The following is a 15,987-nucleotide window of genomic DNA, read 5'->3' as shown; positions in this document are numbered from 1 at the left end:
GTGTATACTAGTCATTCTGTCTGTCAGATTAGAGTGAGAGGCAAGGGGATTGGCTGTCTAACATGGCTGGAATGATGGTCCCTTGTTCTGATTGGCTGCTCTGAGATCAGCAGAGAGAAGGAAGAGGACAGCCTACTGTATCATCAGTCCTGCTTCTAACAGTGAACTCTGAAGTTAATAAAGTCATGAATAATCAAAAGATGATTAACATTCTTATACATTTGAAGTCGGAGGTTTACATACACCTTAGCCAAATAAATTTAAGTTTTTCACAATTCCTGACATTTAATCCTAGTAACAATTCCCTGTTTTAGGTCAGTTAGGATCACCACTTTATTTTAAGAATGTGAAATGTCAGAATAATTGTAGAGAGAACAATTTATTTCAGCTTTTATTTCTTTCATTACATTCCCAGTGGGTCAGAAGTTTACATACACTCAATTAGTATTTGGTAGCATTGCCTTTAAATTGTTTAACTTAGGTCAAACGTTTCGGGTAACCTTCCACAAGCTTCCCACAATACGTTGGGTGAATTTTGGCCCATTCCTCCTGACAGAGCTGGTGTAACTGAGTCAGGTTTGTAGGCCTCCTTGTTCGCACACGCTTTTTCAGTTCTGCCCACAAATGTTCTATAGGATTGAGGTCAGGGCTTTGTGATGGCCACTCCAATACCTTGATTTTGTTGTCCTTAAGCCATTTTGCCACAACTTTGGAAGTATGCTTGGGGTCATTGTCCATTTGGAAGACCCATTTGCGACTAAGCTTTAACTTCCTGACTGATGTCTTGAGATGTTGCTTCAATATATCCACATAATTTTCCTTCCTCATGATGCCATCTATTTTGTGAAGTGCACCAGTCCCTCCTGCAGCAAAGCATGATGCTGCCACCCCCGTGCTTCACGGTTGGGTGTTCTTCGGCTTGCAAGCATCCCCCTTTTTCCTCCAAACATAACGATGGTCATTATGGCCAAAAAGTTATATTTTTGTTTCATCGGACCAGAGGACATTTCTCCAAAAAGTACGATCTTTGTCCCCATGTGCAGTTGCAAACTGTAGTCTTGCTTTTTTATGGCGGTTTTGGAGCAGTGGCTTCTTCCTTGCTGAGCGGCCTTTAAGGTTTTTATTTATTTATTTTATTTATTTCACCTTTATTTAACCAGGTAAGCCAGTTGAGAACAAGTTCTCATTTACAACTGCGACCTGGCCAAGATAAAGCAAAGCAGTGCGGAAAAATCAACAACAACACAGAGTTACATATGGAATAAACAAAATGTAAAGTTAATAACACAATAGAAAATCTATATACAATGTGTGCAAATGTAGTAAGTTATGGAGGTAAGGCAATAAATAGGCCATAGTGCAAATCATTACAATTATAATTTACTATTAACACTGGAGTGATAGATATGCAGAAGATGATGTGCAAATAGAGATACTGGGGTGCAAATGAGCAAAATAAATAACAATGTAAATAACAATATGGGGATGAGGTAGTTGGGTGGGCTAATTACAGATGGGCTGTGTACAGGTGCAGTGATCGGTAAGCTGCTCTGACAACTGATGCTTAAAGATAGTGAGGGAGATAAGTGTCTCCAGCTTCAGAGATTTTTGCAGTTCGTTCCAGACATTTGCATTAGAGAACTGGAAGGAATGGCGACCAAAGAGGTGTTCGCTTTGGGGATGACCAGTGAGATATACCTGCTGGAACGCATACTATGGGTGGGTGTTGCTATGGTGACCAATGAGCTAATATAAGGCGGGGATTTGCCTAGAAGGGATTTATAGATGACCTGAAGCCAGTGGGTTTGGCGACGAATATGTAGTGAGGGCCAGCCAACGAGAGCGTACAGGTCACAATGGTGGGTAGTATATGTGGCTTTGGTGACAAAACGGATGGCACTGTGATAGACTACATCCAATTTGCTGAGTAGAGTGTTGGAAGCTATTTTGTAAAATCGCCGAAGTCAAGGATCGGTAGGATAGTCAGTTTTACAAGGGCATGTTTAGCAGCATGAGTGAAGGAGGCTTTGTTGCGAAATAGGAAGCCGATTCTAGATTTAACAGTTATGTCGATATTCGACTCATTTTACTGTGGATATGGATACTTTTGTACCTGTTTCCTCCAGCATCTTCACAAGGTCCTTTGCTGTTGTTCTGGGATTGATTTGCACTTTTCGCACCAAGGTACGTTATTCTCTAGGAGACAGAACGCTTCTCCTTCCTGAGCTGTATGACGGCTGTGTGGTCCTATGGTCTTTATACTTGTATACTATTGTTTGTACAGATGAACGTTGTACCTTCAGGCGTTTGGAAATTGCTCCCAAGGATGAACCAGACTTGTGGAGGTCTACCATTTTTTTCTGAGGTCTTGGCTGATTTCTTTTGATTTTCCCATGATGTCAAGCAAAGAGGCACTGAGTTTGAAGGTAGGCCTTGAAATACATCCACAGGTACACCTCCAATTGACTCATATTATGTCAATTAGCCTATCAGAAGCTTCTAAAGCCATGACATCATTTTCTGGACTTTTCCAAGCTGTTTAAAGTCACTGTCAACTTAGTGTATGTAAACTTCTGACCCACTGGAATTGTGAAACGGTGAATTATAAATGAAATAATCTGTCTGTAAACAATTGTTGGAAAGATTACTTGTGTCATGCACAAAGTAGATGTCCTAACCGACTTGCCAAAACTATAGTTTCTTAACAAGAAATTTGTGGAGTGGTTGAAAAACGAGTTTTAATGACTCCAACCTAAGTGTATGTAAACTTCGACTTCAACTGTAGTATGATAAGTGAGGTGGATGTTCTGTCTGTAATGGGTAGAAATGGTTTATCCATGTCTTTGTCTTTGATCCATTTTATTTGTTTGCTTTGACAGTTTGTGCTTTTACCAAACCAAACGTAATCCAACCAACCCCTGTGATGGTTACTGAGCTGGGAGGCACCGTGACTCTCACTTGCCTTTGTCCAGATAAGTCAGTGACCAGATTTAATTGGTTCAAGCAGAGTTTTGGACTGAAACCCCTCCACATGACGTCATCTCTTTATGTGGGTCAAGACAGTAATTATTCCAACAACTTTATCAAGGACTTTACTGAGACCAAACGTTTGGGTGTGAGGAGAGGAGACTACAGCTGTAACTTGACCATATCCAAGACAGAGCCAGGGGACTCAGCTACATACTATTGTTCCATTACAGCCATCTATGAGGTTACATTTGGAGAGGGAACTGTTTTAATTGTCAAAGGTAACTAAACATTTGCTTCTTCAATTTCAAATTGTGTGGCCCTGTATGTTGATATGTTCGTACAACTGCTTCATCAAATGCTAGTGATGAATACATGGCTTTTCATGTTTTTCACCCACTTAGTCTTATTTGAGTTACTCACTCTCTTCAGGTTCAGAGTCCAACAGCATGTCTGTGCTCCAGCAGCCTGTGTCTGAGTCAGTCCAGCCAGGAGACTCTGTGACTCTGAACTGTACAATACACACTGAGACCTGTGTAGGAGAACATAGTGTCTATTGGTTCAGACATGGCTCAGGAGTATCCCGTCCAGGAATCATTTACACCCATGGAGACAGGAGTGATCAGTGTGAGAAGAGCTCTGAGGCTGGGTCTCCTACACAGAGCTGTGTCTACAACCTCCCCAAGAGGAACCTCAGCCTCTCTGATGCTGGGACTTACTACTGTGCTGTGGCCACATGTGGGGAGATTCTGTTTCGGAACGGGACCAAGCTGAACATTCATGGTAAATCCCATTTAATCTGTAAATATCCCCAACCATACTGTCTATTTATGCAGACGGCCTACCTCCAAATGACCCCATACATTTGTCTCAACAAGCTATACAATAACACCATTAGCTTTTGATTCCATATTTTTCTGTTTAATGAAATTCCTAAGCGCTCATGAATACAATATGAATTCCCTGATACCCTTTGCACAGTTCCAGAGCATGATTCTCCATTTGATCAGTCCAACTGTTCTGGCCTTGGTCGTCTCCAACATCGTCCTGGGGATAGTGACCCTTCTACTTGTCTGGGTGCTGTGCAAGACTCAGAACAGAGATAGCAGAGGTATTACTGTATATCTAATGTATCCAATGTATCTAATGTTATAACTGATGTATCTAATGTTTCATGCATCTCTATGCAATGTACCTTCTGTAAATATCAGCTAAATAACCAACGTATAAGCATTGTTAATTAACTACATGAGGTTAAAAAGAGATAGATTGTCATAAAAAATAATAGCTGGCCTTCCTCTATTTCAATCTCTTTGAAGGGAGGACAGATGTCCCAACATCCCAGGGTAATCAGGTACATTTGTCAACATTTATAAATATAGTATATTTTCAGTTTTTACAACAAACTGCCATTTAACTTTCTTTCCACCTAATATTCAGCATATTTGTGCTTTATGTGTTATTAAAATGTATTGGAAGTAATAGGTCACTGTACTAGATGAAGCCTTCTGATCTTTGTGATCGTTGTTCATTTTTCCATGGAACTTCTGCCTGTCACTGTTCCACTGACTGTCAGGTCATTGTAGTTGGTGTACAGTCTGAACAGTCCTGTCTTTTGTAGAGTGTTTTCTTCCACAGGAGAATAGAAACATTATATAATAGATCATGATATCATCATAATGTATTTCCTCATGGCTCCACCACCCTCAGAATCAAGACAGTGACATGTTGAACTATGCAGCTGTGAGTTTCACCCCCAAGAAGAACTCCTCCTCCTCTAGAAGAGCAAGAGAGAAGACCAGCAGAGAGGATGCAGTGTACTCTGATGTCAGATACCTGCAATAGCAGTGAAATATATCACCACTGTCACAAAGACTCCAAGGTGAAATTAGTATGGAATTTACAATTGTAACATTGTCTGTATGTTAGATTTATATAATGATCCTGTAATGCCTTAAATAGCCATAACTTTTTACAGCTTTTTATTGTAAGAAATCATCTGATAGAGAATCCCATTTTGGCTGCATGACCGTGTGTTTGTAACATAATAAACCATTCATTTTTATGCTGTTTGGGTAAAATCACTGGGGAGGCCAAGCCATTTTACAACCTATGTGTTGTGATAATTGCATTGTTTACTCTATAACCTGTTAACTCATATGCCTTGAGACCATCATATATAGGCCTAAAGACCAAGACAATAAGAAGACACAATGCCAGAATAAATTCAACCACACCTTTGTTCTTTCACAAAACCGGATAGCAACCTTTGTCCAGTGAAGTCCACAAAGCATATTGAATGTACAGTAACAGACAGTTGCATGACCACAGCATGGTCAAGGAAGTTAATGTTTCCCACATTTTCGGACCACTAAACAACTACTGATTTAGAACCACAGAGAGTTACCACAAGTCACAAAGAAAACAGGAGCTGCCTCCACTATTCCAGCACCATTTCAAATTCAACATTTCAACATCATCAAATCACCTCTGCTTAGTCTAATACAGTGACAACTAAAAGATACCAAAAACTATTTAGTTCAATCAACGTAAGCTAAATATTATGTGGCTGTCCATGGTTCTGATTTCTGTGTGCGTGTTTGTGTGTGTATGTGTGTGTGAGTGTGTTCGTGCAAGTAGAAAAACACGTTGACTCACCCTACTTGTAGAGAAACGCCAATGCCACACGCTTTTATTTGTTGTTGTCCTAGGCTACCTGGCTAAAATGCTTGCTCGTTAGCCTAACTTCCATTCATGGGCAACATTAGCTAGTTAACATTAGCCTTCTACATCTACCTACATATTGAACTTCCATCCTCTCAGGCCAGGGGCACAACAATGTATGAATTCATGGTTGGATCAGAATGGCCGTTATAATCAGAATTAAGAAAAAACATGAATCCAAATCCCTATCTCCATCCGTTGCTAATTTAGGCAAGGGACAATTTTAGTCAGCTGGCTATTCACTGGAGGACAACAACACAACAAGATGCAACAATACAAGTTTTTCTGTCAATGACGTATGCTCTCAATGGGATTTGAAAGGAGTGATGTTTAGGTGCATCCTGTTTCCATTGATCATCCTTGAGATGTTTCTACAACTTTATTGGAGTCGACCTGTGGTAAATTCAATTGATTGGACATGATTTGGAAAGGCACACACCTGTCTATAGAAGGTCGCTGTCACGCCCTGGCTCTGGGGACTCTTAAATGTTGAGCCAGGGTGTGGATTTTTCTATGTTTAGTTTTCTATGTTTTTTGTTCTAGATCTTTTAGATCTATGTTGGCCAGGGTGGTTCCCAATCAGAGGCAGCTGTAGCTTGTTGTCTCTGATTGGGGACCATACTTAGGCAGCCTGTTGGCACCAGTTAGTTGGTGGGATCTTGTTCCGTAAAGGTTTGTGTTGTTGTAACCACAGGACTTCACGTATCGTTCGTTTTGTTGTTTTGTTCGTGTGTTGTGTACTAAATAAAATGTACGCTTATCACGCTGCGCCTTGGTTCCACGAGTCATCAGTCAACGTGCGTGACAGTTGCACAGTTGAATGTGCATGTCAGAGCAAAAACCAAACCATGAGGTTGAAGGAATTGTCCGTAGAGATCCGAGACAGGATTGTGTCGAGGCACAGATCTAGGGAAGGGTACCAAAAAATGTCTGCAGCATTGAAGGTCCCCAAGAACACAGTGGCCTACATAATTCTTAAATGGAAGAAGTTTGGAACCACCAAGACTCTTCCTAGAGCTGGCCGCATGGCCAAACTGAGCAATCGGGGGAGAAGGGCCTTGGTCAGGGATTTGACCAAGAACCCGATGGTCACTCTGAAAAAGCTCCAGAGTTCCTCTGTGGAGATGGGAGAACCTTCCAGAAGGACAACAATTTCTGCAGCACACCACCAATCAGGGATTTTTGGTAGAGAGGCCATACGGAAACCACTCCTCAGTAAAAGGCACATGGCAGCCCACTTGGAGTTTGCCAAAAGGCTCCTAAAAGGCTCTCAGACCATGAGAAACAAGATTCTCTGGTCTGATGAAACCAAGATTGAACTCTTTGGCCTGAATGCCAAGTGTCACGTCTGGAGGAAACCTGGCACCTTCCCTACGGTGAAGCATTGTGGTGGCAGCATCATGCTGTGGGGATATTTTTCAGCGGCAGGGACTGGAAGACTAGTCAGGGTCAAGGGAAAGATGAACGAAGCAAAGTACAAAGAGATCCTTGATGAAAACCTGCTTCAGAACGCTCAGGACCTCAGACTGGGGCTATGGTTCACCTTCCAACAGGAAAACAACCCTAAGCACACAGCCAAGACAACGCAGGAGTGGCTTCGGGATAAGTCTCTGAATGTCCTTGAGTGGCCAGCCAGAGCCCAGACTTGAACAAGATCGAACATATCTGGAGAGACCTGAAAAAAGCTGTGCAGCGATGCTACCCATCCAATCTGACAGAGCTTGAGAGGATCTGCAGAGAAGAATGGGAGAAACTCCCCAAATAGAGGTGTGCCAAGCTTGTCAATATGTCCGTTTTTTATTTTTAATACATTTGCAAAAATGTCTAGAAACCTGTTTTTGCTTTGTCGTTATGGGGTATTGGGTGTAGATTGATGATTTTTTTTTTTTATCTAATCCATTTTAGAATAAGGCTGTAACATAACAAAATTTGGAAAAAGTCAAGGGGTCTGAATACTTTCCGAAAGCACTGTATATTTCAATCTGAAATACATAGTTTGCATAGTTCAATAATAAGTTTGCACTATTACAGCTTGCTCTACCTGCTCCAAATGAATGAGAGATGGTGTCGTAGAAATGTAGATAGACTTTATTACACAAATTAACAAAAGCCGAGCTGGTCTGCAGAGCAACTGCCTTCCCAACACTCAGCCCTCAGTTTCTATACAATTCTATTCCTGCTCATTTTACATACTTTTTAGCTTAAACCCTCCCAGTTTAGTTCCTCCACCATTGTTTCCAAGCTTTCATCTTTAGACCGCTCAGCCCACTCTCTTAAGTTATAATAGCGGCGAAATCTGACTTCTCCTCCTCCTATGTATTCAGTCTCCTCCTTCTAGTGGAAGAACCAAGCTTTCTCATGTAAAAAATAACAGAGCCATCTCCTGGCTCTGCTCTGTTTATTCTAAAACATATACATCGATACTTAAATATGGTTTAAACATGGCAAGTGCATAACCCATTCTCAACCATATACATTTAAGACATTCCTCATGCATTGCCTCATGCATAACAGTATTTCCCACACATAGTAAGAATGAGCAGGCCCATTCCAAAGAGCCATGTCCTGACTCTGGCTCAGCCTCCCTCCTTGTGTACCACTCGGTACCACCCTCTGTATTCACTTAGTCATACTGCTTGTCTTTATGATTAACTATGGTTTAACTTTATAGTCTAAAAAGATTTACTATGTTTAACATATGGTCTACAGAAAAATACTCAATAATGTCCAGACAGAGTTTTGTCGTTGTCCTCTGTAGAGAGATCCCTATCATGTGTGGCTCCTCAGAGGAGGAAGGGGAGGACCATCCTACTCAGTGAATTTCAGAAGGAAAAAAAATTGTGAAACATTAAAAAAGTTATCATTTTTAGATAAAACTATACTAAATATATTCACAACACCAAATCATTGACTAAAACACACTGTTTTGCAATTAAGTTCTACAGTAGTCTCAGCAGCACTCTGTAGGGCAGCACCATGGTGTAGCCGGAGGAAAGCTAGCTTCTGTCCTCCTCTGGGTACATTGACTTGAATACAAAACCTAGGAGGCTAATGGTTCTCACCCCCTTCCATAGACATACACAGTAATTATGACAATTTCTGGAGGACGTCCACCAAACTATCAGAGCTCTTGCAGCATGAAATGACATGTTGTCCACCCAATCAAAGGATCAGAGAATGAATCTAGTACTGAAAGCATAACATTTCAAAATGGGGTCACGGGCAAAAAGGTTTGGGAAGCCCTGGGTTAGTATATCTGACACCCAGACAGATATGCATGCCATGATCATGAGCTAAAAACAAGTATGGGTAGCTGCAGCCCAATATGGCGACCGGAGTATGGGCGAGTGGGTGTGTCGAAAGGAGTGGGTGTATGGAAAGCAAATCAGCTAATTGGGCAGATTTGTTGCCACTCAAGACCGTTTTGCATGGCTGATTTGGCTGAATGACGAGACGATAAGCCGGTGACCAGTGCACCGCTGTTGTATCGACGTGCCTGCTGACCTGAGGTGCTTCTTACTGGGCAGCTATATCACTGTCGTGTCGTCAGCAGTAGCTAACGTGGCCATGTTTTACCATCACATTATTTTATTTCATGTAGGATAGCAGCATACACAATAACTAATATTGATAACCATCTAGATGTCACCTTGATACATACATACAGTCTACTACTCAATGGGGAGACCATGAACAGCAACAACACCAGGACACACTGCCCTTTGCTCCCGTTTGCCAAGCACTAATGTCCGGCAACAGCGTGGGAAGTAGCTACCTACTGTAGTAGCCAATATCAGGGTGACAGTCACAGTAAGCACACACACACAACACAAACTCTCATGGTCCAAACACGCCAAGACAGTCGTGAAGAGGGCACGACAACACCTTTTCCCCCTCAGCAGACTGAAAAGATTTGGCATGGGTCCCCAGATCCTCAAAAAGTTATACAACTGCACCATCGAGAGCATCCTGACTGGTTGCATCACCGCCTGGTATGGTAACTGCTTGGCTTCCGACAGTAAGGTGCTACAGAGGGTAGTACGTATGTCCCAGTACATCACTGGGGCCAAGCTTCCTGCCATCCAGGACCGATATACTAGGCGTTGTCAGAGGAAGGCCCAAAAAATTGTCAAAGACTCCAGTCACCCAAGACACAGACTGTTCTCTCTGCTACCGCATGGAAAGTGGTACCGGAGCGCCAAGTCTAGGTCCAAAAGGCTCCTTAACGGCTGAGGTGAACATCACTGGGTCTCTCATAGACTAACACTGGGGGATGAAATGTACCTTATTCTCTCTCTCTCTCTCTCTCTCTCTCTCTCTCTCTCTCTCTCTCTCTCTCTCTCTCTCTCTCTCTCTCTCTCTCTCTCTCTCCTCTCTCTCTCCCTCTCTCTCTCTCTCTCTCTCTCTCTCTCAGTATGTCAGTATTTCCAGTCCACCTATCAACAGGTTGGTAATGCATTTAATCGTTGATTCGGGTGGTAGTGCACACGCTCTTCTCACACCTCTTTTCATCTGTTCAGCTGGACGGTGAACACCAGACCGCTGCCGCTCAGTTAGATGTGCAAAGTATGTCAAGAATACAAACAAGCTAAAAGCATTTTCCAAACCCTAAACTGTGCAGTGTTTCTTAAACTATGGGTCCTGAGTTATCAGAATACATCTATTATCACTAACTATTTCTTCTTACTTCGGGTCGTTGGAGGTCGATTTTCGTCACGGGAGGACATTCAATTTCTCATTTGGGTCTCGAGTTGAAAACGTTTCAGAACCCTAAAGCACTCAGGAAGATGTGCTTTAGGGTTAAGATGTAGTGTCATCTCAATAGTTTTGTCAACTCTTCCTTCATGAAAAAAAATAAGGTATATGCAGTGGTGTATTCAGTTTGCCAATAGGCACCTAAAGGACTCTCAGACCATGAGAAACACGATTCTCTGGTCTGATGAAACCAAGATTGAACTCTTTGGCCTGAATGCCAAGCGACAAATCTGGAGGAATCCTTGCACATTTACATTTACATTTACGTCATTTAGCAGACGCTCTTATCCAGAGCGACTTACAAATTGGTGCATTCACCTTATAGCCAGTGGGTTAACCACTTTACAAGTTTCTCAATACTTTGTTATATACCCTTTGTTGGCAATGACACAGGTCAAACGTTTTCTGTAAGTCTTCACAAGGTTTTCACACACTGTTGCAGGTATTTTGGCCCATTCCTCCATGCAGATCTCCTCTAGAGCAGTGATGTTTTGGGGCTGTCGCTGGGCAACACAGACTTTCAACTCCCTCCAAAGATTTTCTATGGAGTTGAGATCTGGAGACTGGCTAGGCCACTCCAGGACCTTGAAATGCTTCTTACGAAGCCACTCCTTCGTTGCCCGGGCGGTGTGTTTGGGATCATTGTCATGCTGAAAGACCCAGCCACGTTTCATCTTCAATGCCCTTGCTGATGGAAGGAGATTTTCACTCAAAATCTCACGATACATGGCCCCATTCATTCTTTCCTTTACACGGATCAGTCGTCCTGGTCCCTTTGCAGAAAAACAGCCCCAAAGCATGATGTTTCCACCCCCATGCTTCACAGTAGGTATGGTGTTCTTTGGATGCAACTCAGCATTCTTTGTCCTCCAAACACGACGAGTTGAGTTTTTACCAAAAAGTTATATTTTGGTTTCATCTGACCATATGACATTCTCCCAATCCTCTTCTGGATCATCCAAATGCACTCTAGCAAACTTCAGACAGGCCTGGACATGTACTGGCTTAAGCAGGGGGACACGTCTGGCACTGCAGGATTTGAGTCCCTGGCGGCGTAGTGTGTTACTGATGGTAGGCTTTGTTACTTTGGTCCCAGCTCTCTGCAGGTCATTCACTAGGTCCCCCCGTGTGGTTCTGGGATTTTTGCACACCGTTCTTGTGATCATTTTGACCCCACGGGGTGAGATCTTGCGTGGAGCCCCAGTACGAGGGAGATTATCAGTGGTCTTCTATGTCTTCCATTTCCTAATAATTGCTCACACAGTTGATTTCTTCAAACCAAGCTGGTTACCTATTGCAGATTCAGTCTTCCCAGTGTGGTGCAGGTCTACAATTTTGTTTCTGGTGTCCTTTGACAGCTCTTTGGTCTTGGCCATAGTGGAGTTTGGAGTGTGACTGTTTGAGGTTGTGGACAGGTGTCTTTTATACTGATAACAAGTTCAAACAGGTGCCATTCATACAGGTAACGAGTGGAGGACAGAGGAGCCTCTTAAAGAAGAAGTTACAGGTCTGTGAGAGCCAGAAATCTTGCTTGTTTGTTGGTGACCAAATACTTATTTTCCACCATAATTTGCAAATAAATTCATTAAAAATCCTACAATGTGATTTTCTTGATTTTTTTCCCTCAATTTGTCTGTCATAGTTGACGTGTACCTATGATGAAAATTACAGGCCTCTCTCATCTTTTTAAGTGGGAGAACTTGCACAATTGGAGGCTGACTAAATACTTTTTTCCCCCACTGTATCTTTGTATCTGAGAGAAGAAAGTATGACTCTCAGATCAGGTAGAGTCTTGTTGGTGTCTTAAACATTGTCATAGCTTTATCCCTCAGTGTCTCAGTGTCTCTATCCCTATTTGATATTTCACAGATGGTTTTAAGGAGGACCATCTTCTGTTCATGTACTGCCTGGGCGTAGCGTTGGGTCTGTGTGTCATTGTCACGCCCTGACCTATAGAACTCTTGTTTGTTGAGTCAGGGTGTGGAATTCTATGTTAGACATTCTATGTTTAGGTTCTAGTTTTTCTATTTCTATGTCTGGCCGGGTATGATTCCCAATCAGAGGCAGCTGTCGCTCATTGTCTCTGATTGGGGGTCATACTTAGGTAGCCCATTGCCTGCTGTGTATTGTGGGATCTTGTTCCTGTTAGGCTGGTATGTGTATAGCCCTTTGGACGTCACGTCACGTCACGTCACGTCACGTCACGTCACGTCACGTCACGTCACGTCACGTCACGTCACGTCACGTCACGTCACGTCACGTCACGTTGTTTCTTGTTTTGTTGAATGTTTATTTAGTTAATAAACATGTACGCTCTTCACACTGCACCTTGGTCTGACCCATCTCTCAACGTTCGTGACAGTCATCCTCATCATTGTCTATACTTGTGTTTTGTACAAGATGAGCAAGTGCATAGGTAAGCAATATTATTGTGCAAGATACAGTATGCTTATCAATTGTTGGTACAGTTACATTATTTTACATGTTTTGGCCAAAATTGGTCATAAAAGCTCGTCATCGGCACTGTGTAGCTCAGTTGGTAGAGCATGGCTTTTGCAACGCCAGGGTTGTGGGTTCGATTCCCACGGGGGGCCAGTATGAAAATGTATGCACTCACTAACCGTAAGTTGCTCTGGATAAGAGCGTCTGCTAAATGACTAAAATGTAAATGTTGATTGTATTGATTCTTGTTTGATTAAAAGGAACGCACACTCAGCTATGTGCTCCTGCAGTCCCCAGTCATGATAACCAGGTAACCTGACCTAACACTTGTTTAGCTGTTGCTGAATCAATGGGTTTTTCCTTCAATCAAAATACGAAAATATGCATTTTATTAGAAGGGTTGTTTCACTATACCACAATACTTAGTCTAATACCAAATATTTGGATAATCATTTTTTGCTATTCTTCTCAGGATCAAGAGCCTGATACTCTCCATTACGCCGCTCTGAACGTCGTCCACCAGAAACTGAAGGCCGGGAGACAGGGGAACGCCATGGAGAGAGACACTGTGTATTCTGGGGTGAGACGCCAAAACATGGACTGAAATGTCAACTTTTCCTCTTTAATAACTTGCATTGATTCTGTGTTCTCTACACTGTATGTATGACTGTGGCTTTTACATTGTAAGTTACAATGTCTTTTTACATTGATACTGTTCAATTTTGATCAAATAAAACATTAAACTGCTTTCATATAGAGGATTTTCATTCATATTTTTCTCTTTCCTTACATTTCTACAACACTTTCACCCACAGATTAAGTGGGCAACAACCATATCAAGCCTATGCTCAATGTAAAGAAGATGGTTGGTTGCATAATAACTGTTAATATGTATATATTGCTGGTGTTTTAGCCTCTCAAACTGTCTTCTTTTAGTTGTATCCTGTATCACAGCTCTCTGTGGTGTTCTGACTGCCCTAAATAGATTTTCCACTCACGTAAACTCAACTCTAACCCCCAGCAATGACCGTCAGTCCTCACCACACTCTCTTTTCACACACCATCAAAAACCACAAAAATCTATCACTGAGAACACAACTCTCTCTCTCTCTCCATAAGAAAAGACTGAACTAAAAATAAACTTCTTAGCTGAATATACTTTGAACAGAATTGATATGGTTGAGAGACTGATTTCCAATTTGACATAGTAACTGGGCAGTTTTCAAAAATGATTGACAAAATGTGAATATGTATAAGTGCACCTTGTAGGACTGCAATCAATTTCTTTTTCAACAGGGAGCAGCAGTGTACATGGAAGTCCCCATAACTGCCTCAACAGAGTTGGCAGCAACATGTAGTTGTCAAAGTTCATTAATTTGAAGTATCATAGACAACTTGCCTTTCTGTGATAGTTCATGTGTCTAGCCGAAATAGCAGTCAAACAAATGCCAAAAAAGACAATGTGTGGCTATGAAGAATCTATAACAAGGTAATATAGTTATTAAATGCTTATTACACATCTATAACATGTTAGAAATAATTTCCAGTTGCTTTAAGTAGCAACCACCTAAAAAGCCAGGCAGTCATCATCACTGGATCATTACTACTAACCTCAACATAGTTATAAAGTGTAACTTAGTAACAAGGAGCAACAATCATTCAAAATGAAACAGGTAGTAGAGTGATCTGTATGATGAAGACAATGACTCATGTGTGTAGTTTTGTAATTGAGTTCCAGGGAGTCATTGCATAAGTAAGGCAACAAACATATTTTTCAAGTAATATCTCCTCTAAAATGTCTTGACCTTCTTTTAGACGTGTTGATAACATGACACTCACATCCACCCACACACAGCTAACAAGTTCACAGGTACTTGCGATCTGCTCTAAGTACGAGGCCATATATAGGCTTTGGTTAGGCCTGCTGGCTTTGTACACACAGGACCCTCCTACCTGCTCTCTGTGTCTCTGTGGTTTTCAGCAGGATGTCTATCTGGCGTCAGTCTGTTGTTTTCACATTTGTTACTGTTGTTCATGTTCCTACTGACAGCTTGCAGTCACAGCAAACCAGTTCTCGGATGTATATAGTTATCTGAAATCAGTAACAAACCACAATGAACTGCTAATGAACTATTTGAACTCTCCAAGTTAAGCATCATGTGTAATACAGCACCATTCATTGCATAGCTATGTGCTCAGGGGGAAGGGCCATGTTATGATGATGTCATGACTCATGGGAGAACTAGTACATTCTCAATCAGACAAGTGTTCTAGGAATACTGCAGGGTTCTCTGTAAGGAGACCAATTGAGGAGGATCCTCCTGATAGATTGCCTCCTATGAGAACGGTGTGTCATGTATATTGGTTATATTAGGCTGGGGTGTCCAATCAGTCATGCACTCTCAGGTGTTATATTTCAGTTAGTGCATGTTTCTGTGAATGATAGGGAATGAGACTGACATACAATTGACTTGTTTCATTCTATAGTTGTTTATCTCATATACCCTCCCACAGCTCTACCCCTTTTCACCCGTATACATTTACTTGTTAGTCATTTAGAAGATGCTCTTATCCGGAGCAAGTAGGGTTAAGTGCCTTGCGCAAGGGCACATCCACTGATTTTTCGACTAGTCGGCTCGGGAATTCAAACCAGCAACCTTTCAGTTACTGTCCCAATGCTCTTAACGTCTAGACAAGACAAGACATGTTCTATGTATAACAGCCCTCCTATGGGTCATCTGGAGTACTGTAACTGTTGAATGACTTGTTCAAAATAATAATAGTTTTCTTTCAAATACTTTAAGTACACTTGGTTTTGCTGGTCTTCTGCAATGGAGGCAAGATAAAGTAAGTGTGAGAAAACAAATAGTCTACCAATGGCAGGTATCTTAGTGGGTAAGAGCGTTGTGCCAGTAACCGAAAGGTTGCTGGTTCTAATCTCAGAGCCGACTAGGTGAAAAATCTGTAGATGTGCCCTTAAACAAGGCACGTAACCCTAATTGCTCCTGTAAGTCGCTCTGGATAAGAGCGTCTGCTAAATGACGCAAATGTTTCATATTGCATTTTTAAAATGAATGACCTGTGACCTTGTATATCAAT

At 41.8% G+C, this 15,987-nt stretch overlaps 1 protein-coding gene across 1 annotated transcript; it reads left to right on the top strand.

The window, feature by feature from the left end:
* Nucleotides 1-1,650: 1,650 nt before the first annotated feature.
* Nucleotides 1,651-12,395, top strand: LOC311132571 (uncharacterized protein; the record flags this gene model as incomplete). Its single annotated transcript, XM_084165829.1, has 4 exons — nt 1,651-1,687; nt 2,880-3,248; nt 3,400-3,750; nt 12,316-12,395. The coding sequence occupies 4 exons, from the start codon at nt 1,651-1,653 to the stop codon at nt 12,393-12,395; spliced, it is 837 nt and encodes a 278-aa protein (XP_084021955.1).
* Between the last annotated feature and the right edge of the window lie 3,592 nt (nt 12,396-15,987).

This window comes from Coregonus lavaretus (assembly GCF_964263955.1).
Source record: "Coregonus lavaretus genome assembly, chromosome: 7".
NCBI lineage: Eukaryota > Metazoa > Chordata > Actinopteri > Salmoniformes > Salmonidae > Coregonus > Coregonus lavaretus.
This window is presented reverse-complemented; position numbering and strand designations above follow the sequence as displayed.